Here is a 25656-nt window from a genome sequence, read left to right on the forward strand (position 1 = left end):
GCACCGATGGCCATGGCAGCACAACAGAGACACCATGGCCACGGTGGGCTCCCAGCTGCGATGCTGGCACTGCTGCTGTCCCTGGGGAGGTCAGGCCGTGGGTGCCAGGGCACGGGCAGCACCTCCAGCTCCGCCGGTTCTGCCCAGAGCGCTGCCCGCTCCCGCTCTGCCGCCGGCAAGGTCAGCGTGGTGCCGTGGCAGCGCCGGCCCCCGCCATCCCCCCGCCGGCCGCTCCCGGTTCCCGCCGGCTGCGGGGACGGCGCTAGTGACCCCACACCACCCACGCGAGACATCGCCGTCCCGTGACCGTGCGTGGGCAGGGGCACAGCCGTGCCTGGTGATGCCCCTGCCTGGCACCGCGGCCACGGCTGGAGGAGCATCGGAGAGCGCGGGGGGCACGGGGAGAGCCGGGCCACAGCTGAGCGGCACGGCCCGACCGGAGCCCGGCCGCCCTCTGGCGCCAGCCCGTGGCACTGCCGCCCGCTGCCCGGAACCCTGCCCAGTGCCCGCTGCCCGCCCCCTGCCCGCCCCCTGTCCGCACCGTGCCCGCCCCCTGCCTGCCCCTGCCCGCACCGTGCCCGCCCACCCCCTGCCCACTGCCCATACTCTGCCCAACCACTGCCCGCACCCTGCCTGCACCCTGCTCGCACTCTGCACCCTGTCGGCTCACTGCCCACACCCTGCCCGCCCGTTACCCACACCTTGTCTGTACCTTGCCCAACCACTGCCCGCACCCTGCCTGCATCCAGCCTGGCCTCACTGGGCTCCCTCACCACCATGTCACACCCATATGACCCCAGACCTGTGTCTTCCCAAGCCCTCTCCCCTCACTTGCACACCAGCACTCTGCCTGCCGCTTCATGGTACAGTCCCAGTCCCTCTCAGTCTGTCCAACAGAAAGTGGTGGCTGTGCTGCCTGGCACCTCTGCCATGGGGGTCACTTGCACCCTGAGGCCTCCGACCACCCCAATGCTTCCCGTGGAGCTCAACGTTCCGAGGTGCCCTGTGGCTTCACATGGTACTTCACGGCACAGCACAGCAATCCACAGCTCTGGGACATCATGGCAAGAGCCCCACTCTGTGGTGGCACTGGCATCCCAGGATCATGTGTTCCATCCTCTCTCCTCCTGCACAGCTGCCAGGAGGGAGGATGGGGCCTGGCACAGTGCTGGTAGAGTCCCCAACTGCTTCTAGACCACCCTACAGCAGGAGTGGCTCAGCTGGTGCCAGCTGCTCGGGCATGGATCCTCATGGCTGGATGCTCCGCAGCCTCTGGCGCAGCCACGTCAGCACCTGGCCACTGCCACAGCAGAAAAAAGCATTCCCTTGCCTTCAAATGGAATTTCCTGTTTGGGTTTGTTTGGTTTTTTTAATTAAAATGGTGCTCGTGGCCTCCCATGATGGCAGGCACCGCTGAGCAGAGTCTGGTTCCCTTGGCTCCCTCACCTTGTGCCCTCTTGGAGAGTGGATGGGCTGAGATCAGCCTCCCCTTCCAGCGATGGGCTTGTGCCCATCCCAGCCCAGTGCACTGCCCACTCCACTCCTTCCAGCCAGCACTGGACACCTCAGCATGCCTGGCTACAAGACAGACCTTCCTTCTACCTCCTGCTCCAACTGCGTGGCTCCTACTGGGATGGAGCCACTGAATCCCCAGCTCCCGGCATGCCGGAAAGGCAAGAGCCGTGCGGTTCAAACCGCCCCGGCCCGGCTGAGAGCTTGTTACACATTTACCCCGCATTAATGAGGCGGTACGGGCTGCTCGGCCTTCGGACCGCAGGGATGCTTCGCAGGCAGCCAGCCGGCCCCAGGGCAGCTATGGGGGTACCACGAGGTGAGTCACCCCAGAACGGGCAGGGTGGCAGCAGCCACATCTCTCCCTCCTCCAGCCCTGCTGGGCTGGGCTTTGCAGGAGCAGATGAGGCAGGGGGACAGATGAGTGCCTTCGCCCTGGCACCCCTCCTGGCAGGAACAGGACCAAGCAGGCAGGGAAGCGTCCTTGGGGACAGCAGAATGTTTTGCGGCTGTGACTGGGGACCCAGGGCTTGCTCGCACCTCTCCTGCCCTCCTCTCAATGCAGGCGGAGGAGGGGGCGGCACCCCAGGGAGCCCCGGGGTCCCGAGGGGCTGTCCCCGAGCAGCCAGCCAGGTCGCTGGGTGCACAGGGAGGACACGCAGCACAGTTGCCTTTTGTTGGTGCCGGCCCCGGGAGCCGGGACCGGGGCTTTGCGTCCCCTCCCTCCACCCCCGCCGCTGGCGGGACTGGCGCACAGCACCGGGGATTTGGGGTTTAAAGAGCAGGCGGCAGTCACAGCCCCAGCTTACCCACCGTGCGAGGAGGCAGGCGAGCTCCGGCAGAGCCCACGCACCATAGCAGGTGAGATGGCTGGTTCGGGGCACCAGGCTGGCCCACCAAGGGGGCACATGGGGTTGTGGGGCTGAGGCCATGTAGCTCCCTGGGAAGTGGTGAGGTCCCTGCCTCCTCTCAGTGTGTGCTAGGTGCCAGTGAGCTTGGACACAGTTCCTAGAAGGAAGTGGAGGCATCACTGGGCGTGTGCCGCCTCCTTGTCCCTCTCACCCCACAGATAAGTAGGGACTCCTAAGCCCTGTCCCAGCTGGGGTGGCTGGGATGAGCACTGCTGTGTTGGGAGGTTTCCCCAGCAATGCCTCATGGTTTATGGGAAAAGGGGTTTCACTCAGTGCACTCCCACCTGCGGCTCCTTCACCGTGCTCACTGGCTCAGTCACAGGCAGGGCTGTGCCCTGGCTGGCACCTGGGTGAGGTCTCTGGTGATCGGGAAAGGGGGCATCCTGAAGCTGGGCATGGGGCTGGGCAGGAGCGGGAGCTGGGCCAGCAGACAAGGCCCCATTGTGCCGTGCTGGGGCCGCTGGCTCACCCATCAATAGCCCCATTATGCTCCGTGGCAGCCCCCGCAGCCTTCCCAGCCGGCTCAGCCCCGCGGGAACGCTGTGGGAGGTGATCTGAAGTGGTTGTTGTGTTGGGGGGCCAGGGTGAGAGGAGAAGGGTGAGAGGAGAGGGCACGGTGCCAGGACTCCTGTGCCACTGCCTGGATGGGTTCTGATGGCTGCCGTGAGATGCTGTGCTCCCTGGTGCCACTGTTTCCGGGGGCAAGAAGCCCAGGATGGGGAGCAGGCAGGCTCAAGGGGCCGATGGACATACCTGTCCTCACTCCCCTCCCCTCCCATCCCACCAGACAATGCCTGTGCCCAAGGCGGCCATGGCTGCACTGCGTTACCCCAGGGCAGGGATGAGCAAGTGGGCATCAAGGGGCTGACATCAGTGCGGGGTGTGGATGCAGCTGGGCCAGCAGGAGCAGATGAACAGTTCTGCATGCTTCCCAGTGGGACACGCCCTGGCTAAAATTACTGATGCCGTGGCAGGGACACCAGCCTATTTTTAAAGCTGAAGGAGCTGGATGCCTCTGGTCGGTGTGGTGCAGGGCAGAACAAAAGTGGCATGGGTAGGGCAGCAGGCAGGGGGGCTCAGCCACCCTCTCCCTTGCCCTCCCACTGGGATAGGGAAAGGGCTGGGTTGGTGGCAGAGACCCTAAATGTCCTTCTCCTGCCCCACTGGTGTGAATTTAAGGAGCTTCAGGCTCAGTGGTTTTCAGCGCATGGGACATGACCCCTCTGCCTGCCCCAGAGCCTGGCTGCCAGCAGACACAAAGCCAAAGGGCAGATGGTCACCCTGGGTCAGTAGGATAGGATTCTGTAACACCAGTATCCCTCCCTTTCCCTAAAAGCCATTGTGCTGCACCAAGACGATGAATGCCTGCTTCTTCATCACCACTCCAAAGTTCACACCTACCCCAGGTCTCGGTCCCACAGCAGGGACATGCGATGACAGCACCCTGGATGTACCCAGGCACTGGGGTGCACACAACACCCCACATCCCCTGGGGAGCCCAGATCAGCCCGGCACAGGGTTGGGACAATTAAAAAGGGATTAGCTGGGCTGCACCAGCATGGTGCTGCCGGGAGCCCGGTACCTAATCCCGGCAGGAATGCACTGGGGCCACGAGGGTCCCTGCTGCTGGGGTCTCACACCAGCATGTTATGATGGGGTGTGGACATAGGGCCAAGGCGAGTATATCCACAGACAGGGTGTGAGCCCAGAGCTGCTGTCCCCCTGGGACATCACCATCATTCTGTGCTACAAGGATGCAACTGGCTTGGGCACATTTCTCACTGTCAGCCAAGCCCTAGCACTGGCACACTCGGGGCACAGTGGGCTCTGTCCCCTGCCTGGCATATCTTCCCTCTGCACCAGTAATGTGGTGGCCACCTGAAGCCTCTTCCATCCCACAGCCCAACACCATGTGCCACAGGTAGACTCCCAAAGGAGCCACCACATCTTTAGTGCCATCACGAATGACTGGGAGCTTTTTGAGGTGGCCAGGCCCAGGGGGTACCAGCTTAGGCATGACCTGTGCCCAGGTCATGGGTTCAGGCTTGGGTGAGGATACCCCTCCATCCTCTTCTCTTTCCTCTCCCACTGACAAATTGACAGTGTCACTGGGAATGCTGGCAAAGGCTACCCTGCTGTGCAAGCCCATCTCTTGGCTGGGGAACAGTGTTATGCCATCCCAGGTGGCACAGGGATGCCTATGGCACTATTTGGTATGACACTTGACCCTTGGGATTTGCCTGTCCCCAGACACGATGGCTCCACCAGGGCAGAGGGGTGCTCTCTAGCCCCCAAGGAGATGGGGGGCCACCCTGTAGCATTCTTGGGGAGTCACCGCACAGGTCCCCACAGCATCACCAGAGCTCTCCTGGTGAGGTACCATTCCTCTTTGAGGTACAGGATTTGTCCTCATGCTGGGGGCTAGTATGTGTCCATCCCAGCCCTTTTCCCTCCATGTGGGGCTCTCCAGCAGTCGCTGGTCCTGGTCACCTATTCGATGGCACGGATACCTCCCATGCCCTGGGTATCCGTGTGCCTGGCTCACGCGCTGGCACAGGAAATGCAGGAGCGTTGGTCGTTGCCAGCTGCCGTGCTGCCCCCGGGAGCCCTGCGGAGGTGGAGAGGAGCCGCTTCCTACCGCAAACACCGCTGAGGGCTGGGGCGCTGCCGGCAGAGCTACCGATGCTCGCTGGAGCCGGAACCGCCGGGGGAGATTTGGCCGAGGCAGCGATCCCTGGGTGCGGATCTGCCAGCGGCAGGGACGGGATCAAAGAGCGAAGGCGCCAGCACCTGCTTGTGCCGTTGGCGGTGACACCCCCGCGCTGGCGGGGGGCCAGGCCACCGACACCTGGCCGGGACGCCTTCCGCGAGCTGGCAGGGAGTACAGGGATGAGGGCGGGATGCTGGTGGCGATACCCATTCCAGCTGGGGACCGTCACCATGCCAGCGCCCAGTGGATCCGGCGCTTGCCAGCAACACTCGGTGGGGCGGGAAGGGGTGGCCGGTGGCCGACGTGGCGCATCCCTCCCGCGCCGTTTTTTCCGGGATGGAAGCCCGGCCCTTCTGACGCCTGATGGTTTCTCCAGGCGGAGCCACTGCCAGCAAGGTCCCCGAAGGGCTCCAGGGCTGGGGTGGTGATGACGTCACCTGGCCACCTCGCCACGCGTGCCGGGAGTGGCGGTGGTTGGAAAAGTCCCAGCTGGGTGAAGGGACACTGAGGCACAGTGCTGGCACAGCACAGGAGCGTGCCCACTGTGCAGGGCTGGGTACGATGTCCCTATCCCCACCATCTCAGCCTGCCATCCTGGGACACTAGGCACAGGGATGCCGTGCCCAACTGCGTGGGGGCCACCCAGCCCAAAGTCCTACTGTGGCACCTGGGCAAAGTCTTATGGCAGAATAACCCCTGCCATACCGGTGCCAGTGCTCCTCTGCCACCTGACCCCATCCCCTCACTGTCCCTGCCTCCCTTGCTGCCCACAAAGCAGAGCTGGCACTCAGCACCATGGCACAGCCAGGACAAGTGGCAGTGCTGAGGCAGAGCCTGCTGACATGCACCAGGGCTAGCAGCAGAAGGGTTACTGGCAGTGGGACAGAAAGGCATTGCCGAGGCACCCTCCTTGGCACAGCTCCTCCTGCCTGCAGCTGGCCTGCCTGTGCCTGCCCGCATGGCTCCCACTGCCTACTGAACCCACTGCCTGCTTGTGCCAGCTGTCTGCCTGCACCTGCACCTGACCTGCCTACACCTGCACCTGACCTGCCTGCATTGACTGCCAGCCCACCTGCACTCGCTGCCTGCTGGCACTCACTGCCTGCACCTGCCTATGCCTGCTTCTGCCTGCACTCCTGCCTCCCCACTCACCCTGCACCTCCTGCACTCGCTGCTGCCTGCACCCCTGCCTGCACCCCTGCCTGTACCTCTGCCTCCCCAGTCATGCTGGACCTGCCTTCCTGAACTCCCGCACCTCTAGGTAGGGACAGTCTGGGGCACGGGGAGGATAAGGCAGGTGTGGCCCCCAGGGCAGACCGTGTTCCCCCGCTCCGAGCCCTGCCCGCCGAGGCACGCGTGGCCCCGCTGCCGGCACCACTCGGCACTTGCTATTCTTGGCAGCGGTGGCTGGAAAATGGGAGGCAGCGGAGGAATTTTGTTTGCTCCGTGCTGGGCCCGGGCCAGACATCTGGGCTGCAGCTGAACGGGGCGCGGGACTGGCCCCCCACACCCTCAGGACGGCCCCGGCACCCCCCGGTACGGCCCCTGCACCCTTCGGCACAGCCCCCACACCCCCCGGCACAGCCCCCACACCCCACTCCCGGGCAGGCAGCTGCCCCAGGGAGTAGGTAGCCCCGCCACTCGTTTGCTGAGCCACGTGTGTGTTGAGCGTGGCATCCTCAGCTCTGCCCTGTGGACAGCGGGTGCCACCGGGGGTGTCCCCGCTGGCGACACCCTGGGCCACGTGGGGCGGCAGCACAGCTATGTGAGTGTGTGAGTGACGGTCAGTGTTCTCACACGTGTGTTTGTGTGTGTGTGAGGGTGCCCGCGCGTTTGCCCGTGTGTGGCTATTCTCACACGCGTGTGCGTGTCCCTGTGCGCTCCCCCGGCCCCGCCCCGCCCCGCCCCGCGGGGCCGCCCCGCTCCCTCCCGGCGGAGGCGGCGGGCGGGGCCGCGCCGGGCCGGGCCGGGCCGGGCCGAGCCGAGCCGGGACACAGGTGGGTGTCGGGGGTCGAGGGGCAGGCAGGGCGCGGGGGTGGCTAGGGGTTGTCCCGAGTCGGGGTCTCTGCACCGCCGTCGGGGGGTCTGCCCAGGCTCGTACCGGAGGGCTGGCGGCGGGGTTCGTGTTCCCGCTGGCACCAGAGGACCGGCGGCGGGGCTGGCACGGAGGGTCTCGGGGGCTGGATCTGCCAAGGTTGGCACCGAGGGTCTGTGATGCTGCCGCTGCTGCCCGCCTCTCCACCCTGCCCTCTGTGACAGCCGGGTCAGTGCCCCGACGGTCCGTGCCCGGGGGTCTGCGCCCGGGGGTCTGCCCTGGCCGCTCGGCAGGTCCGGGCAGGCGGCAGGCCCCAGGTACCCCGGCACGGCCCTGGCTGGCGGCAGCCGTCGGGGCTGGCAGAGCCCGGCGGGTCCCGCGCCTCGTCCCGGCGCCTCTGCAAATGCCATTAGCGCCGGCCGCCTTCGCTCCGGGACACCGGGCAGCCAGAGCCGGCACTGCGCCCGGCCGGGCCCTGCCCGCTGCCCATTGCCTGCCCCGGGCTCACCCCCACCTGCCAGCCCAGGCGGGGCTACCCCTGCCTGAAGGAACTGTGCAGGCAGCAGCAGATGTGCCCGACCCATGCCAGGCACTGCTCTGCATGTGTGACCCTCCAGGCTGGTACCCACTGGTGCCCAGGTAACGCCTTGCCTGAGCAGGGTGGCAGAGCCTAGGGAGATTGCACCGCAGCCCGGTGCTGCAGTGGGGCTTTGGTTGTCCTAGTGAGGCCCCGGTGGTGTGCCACAGGTGAAATCCACAGGGGCTGATGCCCGGCATAGCCCAGCTTGTGCCTCACATGCAGCACAGGGAAGTGCCACAGCATGGCCACGGGGCAAGGTGGGATCCGTGGTTTTTTGGCACAGTGCTCTGATAACCATCGGTGCTCTGATAACCATCGCCTCCCACTCCCCAGGGGAGAACGTGCTACTGCTGGAGCCAGAGAAGCGCTTCCCTACCCTAAGGTGGGCACCCATCAGGGTGACAGGCACGCCAGCATGGGCCCCTCTGGAGATTGTGGACACCCACTTAGAGCCCCCCAAACCCTGCTCCAGTTCACAGGATGGTACAAGGAGGGTCAGGGGCCAATGGTGGGGGTGCTAGCAGTGGGGGAAACTGAGGCATGGGACCCCATGACTCCCGTGATGGACAGCTTGCCCAGTGCTTAGGAGCCCACTGACCACCCAGGTTGCCCTATCTGGTTGTCACCACTTTGGTTCTTGCTCTGTTCTTGTACCCATTCCTATAGGACAGCTCTGTGCTTGCCGGCAGGAATGGGCAGAGCCCAGCAGGCTCCTGCCGACAGGCTCAGGCAGGCATGGGGAGAGCTGGATGCTGCTCAGCTGGGCTGCCTCAGTTTCCCCAAGGGCAGGAGCAGGAGGATTGTTCCCAGAATCCATTAGTTTGGGGTTTGGATTAATACGGGTTTAAAGATACAAAGGGATGTGGCTGGCTCGTGTCCCCTCCAATTGCTAGGTCGAGCCCAGTGGGGGCTTCCCTCATGCCATGCCTGGGGTCGCCCTGTGCCGATGCTTGGGACTCTCCAGATACCATCAGCAGCATCGGGGAGGGACTGTGGTCTGGGGGCAGTGGGGAGGGGGCTGTAACCCGAGCTGAGGTCTTGCTTCTCTGCCCCAGCCGCGGCGCCACCAGCCAGATCCCGGCCATGAGCCGCACGCTGATCCTGCTTCTGCTCCTGCTGCGCGGCCTCGCTGCCGGCCGCCCCCCACCCGCTGCCACCCCCCGCCTCAAGCTGGCCTTTCCCGGTGAGCGTGGGACACGGGCAGGGTGGGGGGATGTGGGGTCAGGTGCCGGTGCACCAGTTCTGTGTCAGCAGCACCTAGCAGCATCCTGAGGGACGGGAGCGTCTGTGGGGGCAGCGTGGTGGGAGGGGTGCGAAACACCAGCACAGATGCCTTCCCGGCACTGCTGCTGCTCTCTCCATGGGCTACCAGGTGTTGGTACTGGCTGCCACATTCCTATCCTGATGCCAGCTCCTCCAGGGCCACCTGCATGCCCTTGGGGCCATGCCTGTGCTTGGGACCTCACTCCCAGCCCCCCCAGCATGTGCTGGCTCGGGTGCCCCTACCCTTGTATGTACCGTGGTGGCACTCCCTAGCCACAGCTGTGCCACGCCTGGTGAGAACGCTGTGCCGGACGGAGAACTGGTGCCGTGTCCCAGCTGGCCTCTCTGTGGGCTCCGACACGGCGCAGGGGGCTTTGTCCAGTGGCGGGTCGCAGCAAGAGCTCTCCTCCCCGCCTGACAAAGGGCTGTTTGTTCCCGCCGTGGTGGGATTAGCTTTGCAGGGCAGGGAATGGCCCCTTCTGCCCCGCTGCCTCCCGCCGGGTGGGCGGTGCAGGGATGGGTACTGGGGGGCATGGGGATGGGTGTCAGGGGACACAGGGATGGGTGTTGGGCTGGTGTGGGGATGGGTGCTGGACCAGCTCAGGCTTGGTGAACCTGGTCAAGCCAGTGGGACAGGTTTGGGGGAGGGGATGGCACGGTGGGGGAGCCACGGCCTGACGGCCTGACCCAGGTCACCCTGGAGCGTGTGTCCAGGGCAGGAGAAGGGGCTGGGCAGTGGCCGGGCTGGGCTGAGCAGTGCCGGTGGATCCCGGCAGAGCTGCGGGCTCGCCATGGGCTGCGCCTCTTCTCGCTTGAGCGCTCGTGCTGCTACGAGGCCCTTCTGCTGGACGAGGAGCGCGGCCGCCTGTTTGCCGGCGCCCAGAACCACCTCCTCTCCCTGGCCCTGGATGACATCAGCCAGCGGGACAGGAAGGTAACAGTGGGGGAGACGCTGGCAGGGCAACCCCAGGCATGCCGGGGGGCTGTGAGCATCCCCTTTTCCACCTGCAGATCTACTGGCCGGCTCCAGTGGAGTGGAGGGAAGAATGCAACTGGGCTGGCAAGGACATCACCGTGAGTGCTGGGGGATGTTGTGGGGTGGTGGGGGAATGCCAGGGGCCTGCCCCAGCACCACTTCAGCCCCTGTGCTCTCCATCCCCAGGCTGAGTGCATGAACTTTGTGAAGATCCTGCACCCCTACAACCGGACCCACCTGTACGCTTGCGGCACCGGCGCCTTCCACCCCGTCTGTGCCTTCGTGGAGGCCGGCCAGCATGCAGAAGTGAGCCTCCCCCAGCACTGCCATGGGCCTTGGCTGTTGCCACCTGCCCACCTCCCATCCTTACCCCTCTCCAGGAGCCCATCTTCAAGCTGGACCCACGCCGCACTGAGGATGGCAAGGGGAAGAGCCCATACGACCCCCGGCACACAGCCGCCTCCGTCCTCGTGGGTAAGGGAGAGCCGAGCCCAGTGCTGGGTGCAGTGCAACACGGGGGTGCTGGGGGCTCCCCCATAACGCTTCCCTTGGTGCCTGCCAGGCGAGGAGCTCTACTCTGGGGTGGCCACCGACCTGATGGGCCGTGACTTTACCATCTTCCGCAGCCTGGGCCGGCGTCCCTCCATCCGCACAGAGCAGCATGACTCCCGCTGGCTCAATGGTCAGTGCTGGGAAGTGGGAGGGTGGCAGGGTGTCCGCTGACACCCCAGCACAGCGTTGCTGCTCCCTGGAGGCATCAGGGCAATGACTTCTCCGGGCTAGGCTGTACCTTGTCCTCCCATGCCTCCAGAGGGTGATTTCAGGGGTCTCTGTGTTCCCTGCAACGGCAGGGATGGCATCCCATCCTCACTCTGCCTCTGCCTGGCAGCTGGGCAGGGTTGGTTTTCATGGGACCTCGACAGGTGTCCCAGTGTCCCTGGGGAACAGAGATAGTGAGGCATCGCCCTTCTGTCCCCAGAGCCCAAGTTCGTGGCTGTTTTTTGGGTGCCAGAGAGTGAAGACCCTGACGATGACAAGATCTACTTCTTCTTCCGTGAGACAGCGGTTGAGCGGCAGCAGGGGCTGGGCAAGACCAGCTTCGCCCGCATCGGCCAGCTCTGCCGGGTGAGAGCATCTGTGGGCAGGTGAACTGGGAGCTGAGGTGCCCGAGGGTGCCACCGGCTGCTGCTGACACTGGTGCCCTCCTTTCCCTGGCAGAACGACATGGGTGGGCAGCGCAGCCTGGTGAACAAGTGGACGACCTTCCTGAAGGCTCGGCTTGTCTGTGCTGTGCCAGGACCTGATGGGGCAGACACCCACTTCGATGAGCTCCGTGAGTGCAGAGGGACGCAGCCCCTCAGGGTAGCTGTGGGCATTGCTGGTGTATCGAGGCAGCACTGATGCCTTCTGTGCTTGCAGGGGATGTTTTCCTGCTGCAGACAAGGGACAAGCGCAACCCTCTGGTCTATGCCATCTTCTCCACATCCAGGTCAAGCCCCCTCCCCACCACTCTGCTCGTACCTAGTGGTGCCCCCCTTGCCCCCTCACATCATCCCCTCTCTCTCCCACCAGCTCTGTTTTCCAGGGCTCAGCTGTCTGCGTCTACACCATGGCTGACATCCGACGGGCTTTCCTGGGCCCCTTTGCACACAAGGAAGGTCCCAACTACCAGTGGGTGTCATACCAGGGTCGTGTGCCATACCCCCGCCCGGGCATGGTACGTGGTGTGGGGGTGCCCTGGCTGGTGCCAGCAGTGGGATGCCACTAGCTGGAGTGGGGTCAGTGGGGTGTGAGTCCTTGCTTAGCCAGTGCTGCTTCCCCGCAGTGCCCCAGCAAAACCTTCGGCACCTTCGGCTCCACCAAGGACTTCCCAGATGAAGTGATCCAGTTTGCCCGGCATCACCCGCTGATGTACAACCCTGTGTTGCCCCACGGCCAGCGGCCCCTCTTCCTGCAAGCTGCTGTGCCCTACACCTTCACCCGCATCGCCGTGGACCGGGTCACCGCTGCTGATGGCCACTATGATGTCCTCTTCATTGGCACAGGTATGTGGTGGCCCCAGGACTGAGGCAGTGGGGGAGAGCAGGGGGACGCTGCTGCCGGGACTCTGCGCTCACCCCTCCCTGCCCGCAGATGTGGGCACAGTGCTGAAGGTGGTCTCAGTGCCCAAGGAGAGCTGGCACCGCATGGAGCCACTGCTGCTGGAGGAGCTGCAGGTCTTCCAGGTGAGCATGGGGGCTCTGCATCCCCCAAGTCAGACTCCCTCTGGCACTCCCTTGTGCTGCCCATGCTCTGGGTTGTGCCAGGGCACTCCAGCTGCCAGGACATGGGAGCTGCACACCCTTAACTCCTGCCCATGCTCTGCCCTCAGGATGCCTCCCCCATCACCAGCCTGCAGCTCTCCTCCAAGCGGGTAAGGGGGGACCCCAGAGTGTCCCCATGTCCCACCATGGCTCTGCCTAGCCCCATGCCATGGTGTGGGCATGCTCAGCTCTGCTCTCCCCACAGCACCAGCTCTATGTGGGCTCCACCACAGCACTGGCCCAGCTGCCCCTGCACCGCTGCAGTGCCTATGGCAAAGCCTGTGCCGAGTGCTGCCTGGCCCGGGACCCGTATTGCGCTTGGGATGGCACCGCCTGCACCCGCTATGTACCCAACACCAAGAGGTAGGTGACATGCCAGTGTGTTGTGCTGGGGCAGCCAGTCTGCCCTGAGGCCACGGTGAGGGGCACAAATCACAGTGCCGCAGCCCCTGCTCCTGCACCACCTTCCTACAGGCGTTTCCGCCGGCAGGATGTCCGCAATGGTGACCCCAACGTGCTCTGCTCTGAAGGTGAGCTGGGATTCAGACAGAGTTTGGGGTCAACCCTGCCGTGGTGAGGGGGTTGATGTCCAGGCCGTGTCCCCCCAGATCCCCGGCGGGGCAGCGTGCCCCAGAAGCAGCTCTACGGGGTGGAGGGCAGCACCGCTTTCCTCGAGTGCATCCCCAAATCCCTGCAAGCCCACGTCCTCTGGACGTACCAGCGCACCCTAGATGACCCCCAGCAAGAGGTAGGCTCACCCTGGCCAGGTTCTACCGGCAGGGCTGTGCCATGCTGTGCCACGCCGAGCTGACCGCCCATCCTCACGGGTGCTGCAGGTGCAGATGGATGAGCGGGTGGTGCGGACGGAGCGGGGTGTCCTGCTGCGCAGCGTGCAGCGCGCCGACGCCGGCCTCTACCTCTGCCATGCCACCGAGCACGGCTTCACCCAGCCCCTCCTGCGGCTCTCGCTGGAGGTGATCAGTGCCTGGCAGGCTGCGGGCATGGCACCTGCTGGAGACCCCCATCTCACCGCCGGGGCTCCTGGCCACAAGGTCTGGTACCGGGACTTCCTCCAGCTGGTGGAGCGCCCACCACTGGGAGCCACGGACAAGGTCTGCCAGAGGCTCTGGAGCCGGGGAAGACCCCCACCACCACCTCGCACCCACGCGGGATCCCCTGGCCGTGGACAGGGTGAGGAGCCACGCAAAGCCCGCCGCCGGCGCACCCATGAGGGGCCGCGGGCCGAGCGGGGCCCCCGCAGCGCATCCCCCTGGTGACCCGGGGGTTGGCCCCGGGCGCCGGGCTCTGCCTAAGAGCGGGGCCGCAGGTGGGGCACAGCCTCGGCCGCCCTACCAGCAGCACTGCATGGGCAATGGCGGGGGGTTGAAGCTCCGGGGCCACAGGAGGGCAGCCAGGATGAGCAGCTCCCCAAAGGGCTGCCGACTGCCCTTGCCACCGGCTTCAGCACCGGTGGGGACCCAGCCGGCTGCCGGCATCGCAGAGTCACCAAAATATTTATTAACGACTGTTACGATGAATGTAAACCTGCAGGGCCAGGCAGTACCCCCCAGCATCACACTGCAGGGGGACAACACAGCAGGTTCACCCTTGGGTCCAAAGAGGTCTGCAGGCGGGAGTGGGACCATGGAGGGGCAAGACGGGCACTGGTGGGACGCAGGGGCCCAGCAGGAGGAGGGGGGTGCAAAGGGAGATGTGGGGGTGCACAAAGGTGGCACCCACCACCCTGGGTGCAGAGCAGTGGCATGGGGGACCTTGTACTAATTGAGCACAATAAAGCAGAGATTCAGCCCAGGGTCCTGTGTCTGCCCCAGAGCCTCAGGAAGCACTTGGTGGGGCAGTCTGGTGCCACACAGCAGGGAACCCCCAGCACTGAGCCAAGAGGCAGGGTGTTCAGCAGCTCCTGGAGGGTTGGGGTAGACAAGACTTGCAGAAACATCATCAAGTTTGATGGGGTCCTCCCAGGCTTCCAGCTTACCATGCTTTCAGCTCCACTTTCATTTCTGGGAGATGAAAACCAAAGCCTCCCCAGTGCCAACAGGCAGCAATTAAGGCAGTGACTGAAGGTGACCTCAGAGTCTTCTGCCTCCTGCTGCCTGTGGTGGCATCAGGATGCCTGTGGTGGCATCAGGATCCCTGGTGGCACTGGGTGTGCCACCCATTGCCTCTGGTGACACCATGCCACCAGCACAAGCCATGTCTCAGCACTGACTGAGCTCCAGCCCAGACATCTGAGCCCCCTGCATGGGCATGGGCAGGCACTGGTGCAGGCAGGAGCAGGCAGAGGGGAGGCAAAGGATGGAGCTATTTTTTCTCCTGTGGTCCAGCTAACAGCAGGCTGGCACCCCTGACCCCACCAGGCACCCTGGATTTGGGCAGCACTGCTGCTCTGCACCCATGTTTCCCTGTGCCACCTGAGCAGCTGGTGGCATTGAAGTTCCCCCTCATCCCAATGGGGTTGGGTGACTCCAACCCCTTGGCCACCCCATGTGACACTTGGCACTGTCCCCAACCAAGCAAGCAGCTACCAAGGATCTACCAAGGCGTTTATTTCCAGTGTGACGAGGGGTTACACAGAGGCGTGGGCTGGTGCTGAGGGCAATGCTCAGAACGGTGAGCAGGCAGGGAACTGGGGATGCTGGGGGCCTGCACCCCCCCGGAGCCGCAGGAGCAGGTAGATGGTGGTCTGGGGCTGGACGTTGTAATGTGCCAGCGTGTGCCGGTCCTCCAGCTCTCTGGAGCCATACGTCAGGCGCTGCTGGTCAGCAGGAGGCCCCTGCCGGCTCTGGATCTGCTCCTTCAGCTTCCGGACAGTGTCAGTGGGCAGCACCGTGTAGGTAGTGGTGCGGTTCTTATCATCCTTCACGAAGACCTGCATCTCCTGGGGCTCAACCTGCAGCAGCACCAGCGTGGTGCTGTAGAAGATGCCATGCGCAGCCAGGGTCTTGCTATCCTGTAGGTTGATGTTGCTCCTACCTGGCTCCTGCTGTGCCAAGTGCTGCCTGTAAAAGGGGATGCCCCACTCCTTCTGGATCACCTCCTTCACCTTCCCGATGGTGTCATAGGGGCTGATGGTCATGCTTAGTCTGGTGCCTGACAGCTGCTTCACCTCAATGTTCACACGTCGGGCCGGCTGCAGGGACAGGAGAGTGGGTTGGCAAAGCCAGCAGGGCCAGGGGTAGGGGGCCATGATGCCCACAGGCTCAGGCAGCCTTACCTGCACCTCCCAGGGCTGGACCTCTGCCAGGCAGAGCAGTGAGCTGCAGCTGCTGGCAGCTGCCTGTGCCATCAGGCCCCAGTTCTTGCCTTGGCCCAGGATCCCCGTGGGGTCAGCAGGGTCCAGAATGACAGGGCTGCAAACACAAAGAGTGGGCGCTGCTGTCAGCCCTGGGCAGTGCCATGGGGCCAGTGGCACAGGTGCCAAAAGACAGAGCCCTCACCGGTCACGGCGCAGCAGCCCCTTGACAAAGGCACCGATCTCAGCGTGCTGGAGCGAGTAGTACTTCTCCCAGTAGATGCAGATGTCCTGGTACTGGCACAGCAGCTTCAGCACTGTAAGGAAGCCCTGAGCCATAACAAAGGAGTCGCAGGAGCCTGTGCCTTCCTCCCAGGCATAGATGGTCAGCAGCTCCAGGGCGTACTTGGGAGGCAGGTCCGCTTTGGGATTCTGTACCTTCAGCTGGGGAGAAGACAGGGATAGGGGTGAGAGCTGGCTGGGGTGAGTGCCTAGTGGAAGCTGGGAAAGCTGGGCAGCCCCTCACCTCCTTGTACCAGTACTTGACCAGTCGCAGGAGGTTCTTCAGCTTGGCAGGGCGACGCTTCACAAACTTCTTCTGTAGCTCAGTGAAGCAGGTGGAAAACTCCCCAGGGCGGCCGCGGGCATTCAGGAGCTCCACGTACACCTCTGCCCTTGGCGGGGCGTCCTCTCTTACCTGCCCTGTGGGGCGAGAAGGAGGGTGAGAGCCATCCCAGCACTGACACCACTGCCTGGCCCCATGCCAGCCTGCAGCACTTACCCAAGGCGTCATAGGCGGGCAGGATGTCCACATCAATGGACTCTCTGGTCTCCCTGGAGGAAAGAGTGAGGCTGAGGGAGCGTGGTGTATTGTCAGGACCCTTGGACCGGGGTGGACTGATGTACACATTGAACTGCAAGTTCTCCCTGCAGGCCTTCAGCCTTATTATGATCAAATCCAGCATATCCTTTCTCTTCTCCTTCTGCTTCTGGTAGCTGGATAAGCAGCTGAGGAAGAGCACCACATCGGCATCAGAGTTGTTCTTCAGGGCTGTGCCCTTGCCCGCTGAGCCACCCTGCAGAGAGATACCCTGACTGCTCAGCACCGCTGCCCCTCGGCACTGGGATCGCCTGCCACCATTCCTGGAGCTGCCAAGGGAAACTGAGGCAGGGCAGGATCTGGAGCAGCAAGACAGATGGAAGGGCAATAGCAGGGGTGCTGGCTAGCCCCTGAGCCAAGCAGCACTCACCTTGACTATCTTGTTGACATGGATTTCGGTCCCAAAGCAGTCCTCCTTCAGGAAGTCACAGATCTGCCTCACCGCCTGCTTCACCTGCATGGAGAAAGCTGTGCTGGGCTCCAGGTTCTGTGCGATCCAGCCATCCAGGTTTCTGGCAGACACCGTTCCCAGTCCATCCGTGAATGACACCTGGCCCACATTCATGTTGCCAGGTGTGCTCACTCCTGTTGCTCTCAACTGACTTGCTGCCTGTTATGTCCACTCCTGCCCACCTCCCACAGCCTGCTCGTCTCTGCAGCAGCTTTTAAAGCTCCCCAAGTCACCGCCCCTATGCCATCACCACTGGGAACTTAAGGTGGTCCCAAGTCCTGCCCAATGGGGTCCCCTGGGTGTCCGAGTTGCCACCACTGCAGGGGTTCAGAGGGGGCAGGAAGGACTGCACATCACCCTGACATCCTCCTGACGTGGTGGCGGCAGAGCAGGTGCCTCTAGAGGCCGGCTCTGGAGCCCTATGGGACCCCATAGCCCAGGTGCCCGCGGTGGCACAGGGTCTCCCCTGGCTGCCCATCGGGACCCGGTGCCAGCCCCTGCCTGCCTGTGCCCATGTCAGGGGCTCAGGTGCCTGGGCTGGGGTGCAGCCCTGGGACAGGGATCGTGCTGGCACCACAGTGCCACCACGGGTAATGGGACTTGGCCAGTGCCACCAGGGCCCCTGGTGTCACCACAGGCAATGGAATGTGTCTGTCAGCAGTGTTAGCAGATGCCCTGGCATCCCTGTAGGCAATGAGATGCAGACAGTGCCACCGGGGCTCCTGGTGTCACCCTAAGTAATGGGACATGGCCAATGCCAGCACCACCGGGGACCCTGATGTCACTTCAGACAACAGGACATGGCCAGTGACAGTGCCACTGAGGAACCTGATGTCAACGCCGACAGTGGGGCATGGCCGGTGCCAGCACCACCAGGGGCTCTGGTGCCCTCCCTTGCAGTGGGATGCAGCCGGTGCCAGCATCACCGGAGCTCCCAGTGCCGCTCGAGCCCGGCAGCGGGAGGCGCAGGCTGGATGTTGCTGCCCGTGCTGCCTTAAGTGCCGGAGCCGGGAAACCAGAGTTTCGATTTCTGTTTCTTCTTCGACTGCGGTTTCGGTTTCTGACTCCGCCAAGCTAGAAACGAAAGTGCAAAGGGCTCCGTGAGGGCCCTCCTGGCCCAAATAAACTAGGAATAGTTTATTTGACCCCTGGAAACTCGGGTCAGGCAGGGCCAGGAGGATGGGAGGGGGCTACAGGCAGGGGGATAGTGGGCTCCCGGGAGCTGGGAGCTGGCAAAAAGCAGGAAAAAGGGGATAGGGAATAGTGGCAGAAGCACGAAAGGACAAGGGGTCAGGACGTGGGCAGAAAATAAGCAGGGGCTACGGAGAGGAGGCTGTAAGGGACAGGGACAGGGACAAGGATGGGGCAGGGAAGCATCAGCAGCAGGGGCAGGGATATGTGTAAGATGGAGATTGTGATAAGTAAAGGCACCAGTTTTATTCCAAGCAAATTAAAATAAAGGGCACTAACAGAAGAACTATTTCTGCATATTTACTAACTTCTAGGCGTACCGTGGAGTCTGTAAGGTGAAGGGTCCTGTCTGGACCTAACACCAGGGAATCTTTTGCGGCCGGGAACAGGGAACAAATTATAAATAAAAATGTATTCCTCTGTGCCATGTGGATACAAAGAGAGGCCCTCCATGCCTTGCAATGTGGGGATGATGCAAGACCCCCTGTACGAGCCCAGGGGAGATAAGTTACAACCAGCCAAAAGGTAACACCCACCTCCAAAGCAGGGAAATTACCTTTTAAGGCAACAAATGGACAATGAATGAATATTCAACAACTGATACCGAAAAGGTACAAAAAGCGCGGTTTTCAAACAATGTGTGTGCTCTTTGTATGATCCAGAGGTGCACCCAGTGCTGGAAATGGGTAACTAGCACTGCAATAAAAAACTCTTGCTATATTTCTTTGTCCTGCAGGTATTTTTGCCGTCTTCAAAATTCAAGAAAAGAAGTAACTTATAACAGAGATGGGGCCCAGTCAGCATCAGGGACAGCACAGGGGTACAGGCAGGGCCAAACAGAGATAGGCAGGGACAGGAATACAGACAGGGGCAAGGAAAAGGACAAAAAGATCTTAATAAAGGTCGTAACATTTCATAAAGAAAGACTAAGTGGCAGGGCAGGGATATGGGCAGGAGCAGCGACAGATGCCCCCTTAGTTGTGAGTGACAATGGGGCAGGAATACAGGCAGAGAAAGGGATATCAGGAGGGATGTAGGCAGGGAGAGGACCAGCAGTGGGGATGGGGTACAGGCAGGGACAGGGCGGTGGACAGGGACAGGTGTCAGGAGCTTTTCACACCCAGCCCAAGGGATGCAGACAGGGATAATGAGGAGCAAGGAGTGGAGACAATGCCAGGGCAGGGATACAGGCATGGATAGTGCGGAGCCAGGGACGAAGACAGTGTCAGGACAGAGAGAGGGGCAGGGACACGGGCAGGAAGAAAAGCAGGGACAGGGACAGGGATACGGGCAGGGCCAGGGATTCGAGCAGGGCGCGAAGGGAAGGGATATGGGCAGGAGAAGAGGCACAGGAAGGGACAAGGCAGGGATATGGACGGGTCCCAAGGCGCATGCGCAGACCACAGCGGGCGCTCCCAGGGGGCCGTGCGCTGATGAGGGGGCGGGGCCAGGGGCGGGGCGTCTCGCCGGAGGCGGGGCGTGGGGTCCGCGCGCGCCGGCCATGCCGCGCTCCCGCCGCGCCGCGCGCCGTGAGTTGGGGGGGGCGTGAATGGAGGGGCCGCGGGCACGGGTGACACGGGTGACACGGGTGACATGGGTGACGGGTGTCACACGGGTGACACGGCCGGTCTGACACGCGTCTGTCCCGCACCCCGCAGGCGGCCCCGGCAGCGCCCGGGCGGGCTCGCCCGGCAGCGAGGAGGAGGCCGGCAGCGAGGTGCTGAGCCACTGCAGCAGCGCCAGCGAGGGCGCCAGCCCCGCCGAGGAGGGACCAGGTGAGCCCCGCGGCCCCCTCTGGTGTCCCCACGTGGGTGGCGGTGTTCCCCACCCGCGGGCTCCCCGCCTTCACGTGGTGCCGCCCGGGCAGGGAGCGAGGCGGCGAGTGAGCAAGGCCAGGAGGAGGAGGCAGAGGACCGGCTGAAGGAGCACATGGATAGCCTCCTGGACAAGAGGTGAGGAGCGGCTGCCACCCGGCGTGGGCACTCCTGGCGCGCTGCCCGTCCCTGGCAGCGCTGCAGCCGGGGGCAGGGACGTGCCATGTCCCGGGACAGCCCGGGCTGTGACGTCCCGCCGTCTCTCGCAGCGCCAAGACGCGTCAGGCGGCACTGCAGAGCCTGCGCCTGGCCTTGTCCTCCAAAACCCTGTCCGAGTTCTTGCTGGAGCGCCGCCTCACGCTCTCCGACTCCCTGGAGAAGTGTCTCAAGAAAGGTCAGGGCGCGGGCGGGCTGTGGGCTGCGGGGCCGGTGAGCCGGGTCTGAGGGAGATCTCTCGTGCTGCCCACAGGTAAAGGGGAGGAACAGGCGCTAGCGGGTACCGTCCTCACCCTCCTCTGCCTCCAGATGGGCTCCGGCCCGGAGGGAGAAGAGGTGTTCCGCAGCCTGAAGCCCCTGCTCGTCAGCGTCCTGACAGACAGCACGGCCAGCCCCAGCGCCCGGCAGAGCGTAAGGCCCGGCCCCTTTCCTCCTGGGGACACTTCGGTGCTGGGGAGAGCCTTTGGGGCCCCTGCAGTTGCAGGAGGGTGACAGGATTGGGTGCTGTGCAGAGCAGAGGGGCAAAGCAGGGGCACCCCAGCCTGGCTTCTCTTTGGTTGGGTGCTGGATCTGTCCCAGCACTGCCTTCTCTGACTGCCCTTTCCTCACTCCTCTCGCCAGTGTGCCACGGCTCTGGGCATGTGCTGCTACATTGCTGCTGCTGACCTCGAGGTAACTGCGCCTGGGTGTCGCCCGTACCCCTGCAGAAGGGCAGCCGGGGCTGCCGAGCCACCTGCCCTCAGCCCACGGTGCCAGGGCAGCCTGGAGCTGAGCTGGGGTAGGGGTACAGGGACATCAGTGACAGCCCAGGCCCCTTCCCTGGGCAGTGTGGAGCTGAGTTGGGGGGAGGCCTGACTTGCAGAGATGGGGTGTTCTGTGTGGAGGAGTCTCTCCCTCCCCAGGGACCTCCTGATGGCTCTGGGCGTGGTGGGTCCCCTTCATTCCCCAGTGTGCAGCTCACTATGGCATCTTCATGGCAGCTGTGGTCTGACTGATGAGTTTCTCCCCTCCAGGATCTGATTTCATGCCTGTTCTGCTTGGAGGGCATCTTCAGCCCCCCCAGCACAGGTGAGGCGGGCTCAGCACCTGCCCAGCATGGGCCTCTGCACTGCAGTGCACTCCAGTCGTGGTCCCTGCTCCTGACCATCTGCCCCCCCTCCCACCTCAGGAGCATTTTGGACAAGTGAGTGGGGTGTGGGGTGAGTGGAGGCTGGTGTGGAGTAGCCAGCTGTGGAGCAGGGAGTCCCTGACTGCCCTCCTGCCTCCCTGTCCCAGTCGCTGGCTGCAGCTGCCCCCACTGCTGTCCAGCAGCAGCGTCGCCCTGCGCATCCTGGCCGGGGAAACCATTGCACTGGTGTTCGAGCTGGCCCAGGACCTGGAGGTACAGCAGGAACTGCAGCAGTGGGTGGGCAGTAGGTGGGTGGCAGGGAGGGAGCTGCAGGCAGTGACACACTGCTGAGCTGGTACTGACTGGAGTCACCAGCAGGTGTCCAGGCAGAGGGGCTGGCCTGGGTGATCCCCCTGCCTTGTCCTGGCCATGGTGGCAGTGCCTGGAGCCACATCCCTCCAAATCCTCTGCTTTTTGGCAGGAGGACTTGTGCCACCAAGATACAGAGCTCTTGTGTGCCCAGCTCAAGGTCCTGGCTACTGAGAGCAACAAGTACCGAGCCAAGACAGACCGACGGAAGCAGCGATCCATCTTCCGGGACATCCTGCGTTTCATTGAGGTGCTGGAGGCTGGTGTTGCCCTCCCTTGCCGAGAACCTCAGTGTATGGCTGCTGCCCAGCTGCTTGGTGATTCCCCTCCATGGAGAGCTGGGGACACATGGGGCTGGTGCCTGGTTTCTTGCTGATGCCTCTCTCTCTGCTCAGAGCGGGGAGTACCAGGAGGAGACCATCCGATTTGGCCTGGAGTGCATGTACCTGGACAGCTGGGCACGCCAGCGGACCTACCAAGCCTTTAAAGAGGTGCTGGGCTCTGGCATCCGCCACCACCTCCAGGTAGGGGCTGGGCAGATGCACCAGGGAGTGCCCAGCTGGTGCGGGTGGGTGCTGACAGGCCCCTGCTTCCACAGAACAATGAGCTGCTACGGGAGATCTTCAGCCTTGGGCCCCCCTTGGTGCTGGATGCGGCTGCTCTGAAAGCCAGCAAGGTCTCCCGCTTTGAGAAGGTGGGTGCCACCTCCCAGATTTATGCCCACAGTCCCCTCCTGTGCCACTGATTGAGTGTGGGGGGCGCTGATGGAGCATCCGTAACCCATCTCTCCTTCCCTCTCTTCCAGCACCTCTACAACTTGGCTGCCTTCAAAGCCCGCACGAAAGCCCGGAGCCGTGTGCGGGACAAGCGGGCGGATGTGCTGTGATGGGCTGAGGGGGGCAGAGCCCCCAGCCCACCTGGACTGCAGACCCAGCACTGTGAGGGGCAGGTGCCCCTGGCCCTTGGGCTTTTATTCATGTACAGCAGAGTATTTAATGCCTGGAGCTGCCCCACCGGGGGCTGCCCCCTCTTTTATTTTTTTAACCAAAGAAAGGAAGGATAAAAGAAGAGCAGGGGGAGGTGGTGGCATGTCTGCTGTGTGCCTGCTCTGCGGCTGAGACTCCGTGTGGCACAGTGGGAAGAGCTTTCACCAGAGCTCCTGCAGCACTTTTTAGAGGCAGGGCTCATGTCCCCCCACCTCCAGTCCTTGGGGACACCAGGGTGGCCTGGCACAGCCTGAGGGGTGATTGAGAGGGCAGAGCTCTCAGTGCGGGGCTGTGGGGCAGCTGGCCTGGTGTCTGTGCCTGTGGCAGGAGCACTCGCTTTCACCTGCTGCACTGGTGAAAAGCCCCTGCCTCCACAGCCAGTCTGGCACCAGGGGTGGTGGCAGAGCAGAGTAGGGTGGCAGGCCCTGCCCAGCCCTGCCAGCTGCTCACTCTCAGCCCTTTTTTCAGCCAAATGCTTTATATGAAATAGTAATCTTGTGGGAAATTAATTACGGGGGGGCAACTGCCCAGGCGGGCATGGGGTTGTGCCAGCTGGCAGTGCCTGCCACTCCGGGAATGTATCTATCGTGGTGATTTTCTAAGACTTTGATTGTAAGAGGTAATTAAAAGGCTAATTGGAGAGTGCCTTCTGCCTTTTTAGGAGGAAGGGCTGTCACAGAGGTGGGTGCCAGTCCTTACAGCCCTGTCCCTTTCTCTCACAGCCTGGGGCGGGGGCCGGGATCGCCCCTGTGTCCCACGGGGCGATGCTGCCAAGTCTGAGTGGGTAAGGCTGCCCACTGCCCCCTCCTGCCCTTCGCTGCCCCTTCCCACGGTGGCCTGGAGCCCATGGTGGGGCTGGGAGCAGCTCAGCGGTGCCCGCTGGGCTGGGTGCTGGTGTTGAGGCGAGCCCAGAGCTGCCTGCTGGCTGCCCGCAGCTGGTGCACGGCGTCCTCCTGGCTCTCCAGCCACTGAGCCAGCGCCCGCACGGACTGGCTCTGCAGGACTGCGGGGAGAGGATGGGGACATGTGGGCACGATCCCCCGCAGCACCCCAGCCCCCCACTCTGCCCAGTGTCACATACCGCTCAGGTAGATGGCCAGCGTGGCCAGGACCAGGCTCGCCAGTGTCAGCAGCACCAGCAGGGCCAGCAGCAGGGGGTGGCCAGGGCCGAGGCAGGGGCAGGGGCTGGCGGGGGGCACGGGGCGCAGAGTGGGCAGGAGCACCGGGGGCACAGGGGACACGGTCTGAGGGGGAGGCCGGCGCAGGCTGCTGGAGGGAGCCGGGCCATTGCCTGCAAGCAGGGGAGAGAAGAGGTCAGAACCCAACCACAAGCACAGCCAGTACTGGCACAACCACCTCCCCCAGCGTTCTCACCCTCTGTGCCCTTCTGCCCGCCCGAGGCCAAGTGCAGGTCGCTGATGGACTCCACGGGGCACAGGCTGATGGCTCCAGGATCACTGCTGTCAGGGTCCGTGGGCTCTGCCGGCGCGGCACCCTCGGCCCTTCCCATGCTGTCTGCTGGAGCAGAGGCAAAGGGTCAGCGTGTGCCCTGCCCACAACCCCTGCCTGCCCCGGGTACCCCTGTTGGACAGACCCCTCCCGGGGCGGGGGATCCCAACCTTGGCAGCCCGGTGCTGTGCTGGGGCAGGCAGCCAAGGCCGGTGTTCCCTTGGCACAGCCCTGCAGGCGCGGCAGACAAGCGCTGGCTGTGCCCCCCTGGCCCTGACGCTGTCATCGGAGCACTTAGCAGGCAGGCACCTGGTGGCCACGATTCCGGAGCCTCGTTAGTGGGACTGGAATCTGGCCCTGGCTTGGGGGCAGGAATGTGCCACCCCCTGGCCCCGATAGCCCGGGCACTGTGGGGCTGGCTGGGGCTCCCAGGGCCAGCTGGGAGCTGGTTGGCAGGGCCAGGGCAGTGCCAGCCAGCGGTGTTGCTCAGCTTGCCCTGCAGGCACCGTGCTTGGGTGTTGCCTGGGGGTGCAGAGATGGAGATGTGGGATGTGTTCTGTGCCAGGGGGACCTTGTGCCCACTGCCCAAGTGGGCAGATCCCTCATGGGAGTGAGGGGGCTTTTTGGAAGTAGGCATGGCTCCAGCACCATTTTGGAAAGCAAGCATAGGGTAGAGAGAAAGGGTCCTTTTCTAGGTGTTTGTGCATTTTTGGGCAGCAGGGAGGGCCCACGTGCTGTGCCCGTGGCGGAGAAGGGCAGGCTGGCACTGTGCCCATTCCCAATCCCTCCCGGGGTCAGTGGCGTGTCGCAGGGCAGCGTGGCGCCATGCTGCTGCTGTCCAGACTGTGTGTCACCCTGCAGGTTAGCAGGCATCAGGGCTGGGGAGCCTCAGCTGGTACCCAGGGTCCCCTCAGACCCTCCACAGGGCACTGCCTTTGGCTGTGGGCTACCCTGTGGGTACCCCCATCACCCCTGCATCTGCTCCCCCTCAGCTGGGGGAGCAGATGCAGGGGAACAGAGGTGGTTGCACAGGTTTGGTGCGGGGGGCTGTGCCAGCCAGCTGCCTGCCACCTCCCCAAACCCTGCTGCCCTGCACCTGCAGCCCTCCACAACCCCCTTCTTCCCAGGGCAGGCATCTCTGCCCACAGTCCCCGAGGCAGAGGGCACCATCTGACCACTGCTTCCATCCCAACCCCACAGTCCCGTGCCACCCAGTCCCCCCTGAGGTGCCAGGGCCCCCACCAGCCCCCAACCCGCTCCCAGTGTACCTTCTGCAGCCTCCCTGGGCATGGCTCCCCGTGCCCTGCGCCCGGGCAGCGTGAGTGGGCAGTGAGGTGGTGCGGGGCCCCTGGGAGCTGGGCACTGGGTTGCCAGTGCGCCAACTGCGCCGCTTAAAATAGGACAGTGAGAAACACGGTTGGGGGGGGATAAAAATAGCTGTGGGGAGGGGGGCCCGGTGGCGTGGACAGGGCTGCCAGCAGCACAGTGCCAGTGTGGCAAAGGGAAAGCAGGTTGTGGCAGTGCCCCGTGCCCCCTTTCCCAGGGTAAAAGGGTTGCCACCTCACCATAGGATCAGAGCAGAGTCCATGCAGGGACACTGAGGCCCCCTTGGACACATCCAGAGCCAAACTGGGGTCTGTGCCATCTCT

General features: G+C 63.7%; 4 protein-coding genes across 5 annotated transcripts; 2 read left to right on the top strand and 2 right to left on the bottom strand.

The window, feature by feature from the left end:
- The first annotated feature begins 1750 nt into the window (after positions 1-1750).
- Positions 1751-14097, top strand: SEMA3B (semaphorin 3B). 2 transcript variants are annotated; one of them, XM_027886256.1, is made up of 18 exons: positions 1751-1831; positions 8804-8931; positions 9788-9945; positions 10023-10085; positions 10174-10293; positions 10368-10461; positions 10550-10669; positions 10967-11112; positions 11206-11320; positions 11407-11476; positions 11560-11704; positions 11813-12032; positions 12121-12212; positions 12359-12400; positions 12496-12653; positions 12765-12820; positions 12899-13038; positions 13127-14097. In XM_027886256.1, exons 2-18 carry the CDS (start codon positions 8832-8834, stop codon positions 13565-13567), a joined length of 2280 nt encoding a protein of 759 aa, XP_027742057.1. In that variant the 5' UTR covers positions 1751-1831; positions 8804-8831; the 3' UTR covers positions 13568-14097. The 2 variants fall into 2 exon arrangements, with proteins under 2 accessions (XP_027742057.1, XP_027742058.1); XM_027886257.1 differs by lacking the exon at positions 1751-1831 and adding an exon at positions 2095-2373.
- Positions 14098-14840: 743 nt separating this feature from the next.
- Positions 14841-17121, bottom strand: LOC114058703 (2'-5'-oligoadenylate synthase 1-like). The gene is made up of 6 exons (XM_027886265.1): positions 16794-17121; positions 16325-16619; positions 16070-16245; positions 15749-15987; positions 15526-15661; positions 14841-15441 (listed from the first exon to the last, which is right to left on the bottom strand). Exons 1-6 carry the CDS (start codon positions 16986-16988, stop codon positions 14914-14916), a joined length of 1569 nt encoding a protein of 522 aa, XP_027742066.1. The 5' UTR covers positions 16989-17121; the 3' UTR covers positions 14841-14913.
- A 2469-nt stretch (positions 17122-19590) lies between these two features.
- On the top strand, positions 19591-23203 carry IFRD2 (interferon related developmental regulator 2). The gene is made up of 12 exons (XM_027886260.1): positions 19591-19594; positions 19724-19840; positions 19933-20017; positions 20149-20273; positions 20349-20506; positions 20717-20767; positions 21109-21278; positions 21371-21476; positions 21685-21822; positions 21968-22096; positions 22171-22266; positions 22378-23203. Exons 3-12 carry the CDS (start codon positions 19995-19997, stop codon positions 22456-22458), a joined length of 1077 nt encoding a protein of 358 aa, XP_027742061.1. The 5' UTR covers positions 19591-19594; positions 19724-19840; positions 19933-19994; the 3' UTR covers positions 22459-23203.
- A 221-nt stretch (positions 23204-23424) lies between these two features.
- Positions 23425-25396, bottom strand: LSMEM2 (leucine rich single-pass membrane protein 2). The gene is made up of 4 exons (XM_027886215.1): positions 25276-25396; positions 23933-24073; positions 23640-23849; positions 23425-23561 (listed from the first exon to the last, which is right to left on the bottom strand). The coding sequence occupies exons 1-4, from the start codon at positions 25295-25297 to the stop codon at positions 23425-23427; spliced, it is 510 nt and encodes a 169-aa protein (XP_027742016.1). The 5' UTR covers positions 25298-25396.
- Positions 25397-25656: the final 260 nt, after the last annotated feature.

Source organism: Empidonax traillii, unplaced genomic scaffold (genome assembly GCF_003031625.1).
Source record: "Empidonax traillii isolate 1590-97213 ecotype Southwest subspecies unplaced genomic scaffold, ASM303162v1 scaffold182:size1009393, whole genome shotgun sequence".
In the NCBI taxonomy this organism is placed as follows: domain Eukaryota; kingdom Metazoa; phylum Chordata; class Aves; order Passeriformes; family Tyrannidae; genus Empidonax; species Empidonax traillii.

What these genes read in the sequence shown, in the direction of transcription:
- LOC114058703 (XM_027886265.1), bottom strand. Translation starts at nt 16,988, where the DNA reads ATGAATGTGGGCCAGGTGTCATTCACGGATGGACTGGGAACGGTGTCT. An exon ending in ATGTCAACAAGATAGTCAAG is followed by an intron (nt 16,620 to 16,793) that starts GTGAGTGCTGCT and finishes ATCTCTCTGCAG; the next exon opens with GGTGGCTCAGCGGGCAAGGG. An exon ending in GGGCTGCTGCGCCGTGACCG is followed by an intron (nt 15,662 to 15,748) that starts GTGAGGGCTCTG and finishes TTGTGTTTGCAG; the next exon opens with CCCTGTCATTCTGGACCCTG.
- SEMA3B (XM_027886256.1), top strand. Translation starts at nt 8,832, where the DNA reads ATGAGCCGCACGCTGATCCTGCTTCTGCTCCTGCTGCGCGGCCTCGCT. An exon ending in AGCCGCCTCCGTCCTCGTGG is followed by an intron (nt 10,462 to 10,549) that starts GTAAGGGAGAGC and finishes GGTGCCTGCCAG; the next exon opens with GCGAGGAGCTCTACTCTGGG. An exon ending in GCCATCTTCTCCACATCCAG is followed by an intron (nt 11,477 to 11,559) that starts GTCAAGCCCCCT and finishes CTCTCCCACCAG; the next exon opens with CTCTGTTTTCCAGGGCTCAG.
- IFRD2 (XM_027886260.1), top strand. Translation starts at nt 19,995, where the DNA reads ATGGATAGCCTCCTGGACAAGAG. An exon ending in CTCAGGAGCATTTTGGACAA is followed by an intron (nt 21,279 to 21,370) that starts GTGAGTGGGGTG and finishes TCCCTGTCCCAG; the next exon opens with TCGCTGGCTGCAGCTGCCCC. An exon ending in AGGTCTCCCGCTTTGAGAAG is followed by an intron (nt 22,267 to 22,377) that starts GTGGGTGCCACC and finishes CCTCTCTTCCAG; the next exon opens with CACCTCTACAACTTGGCTGC.
- LSMEM2 (XM_027886215.1), bottom strand. Translation starts at nt 25,297, where the DNA reads ATGCCCAGGGAGGCTGCAGAAG. An exon ending in GCCCAGGGAGGCTGCAGAAG is followed by an intron (nt 24,074 to 25,275) that starts GTACACTGGGAG and finishes CTGCTCCAGCAG; the next exon opens with ACAGCATGGGAAGGGCCGAG. An exon ending in GCTGGCCATCTACCTGAGCG is followed by an intron (nt 23,562 to 23,639) that starts GTATGTGACACT and finishes CTCTCCCCGCAG; the next exon opens with TCCTGCAGAGCCAGTCCGTG.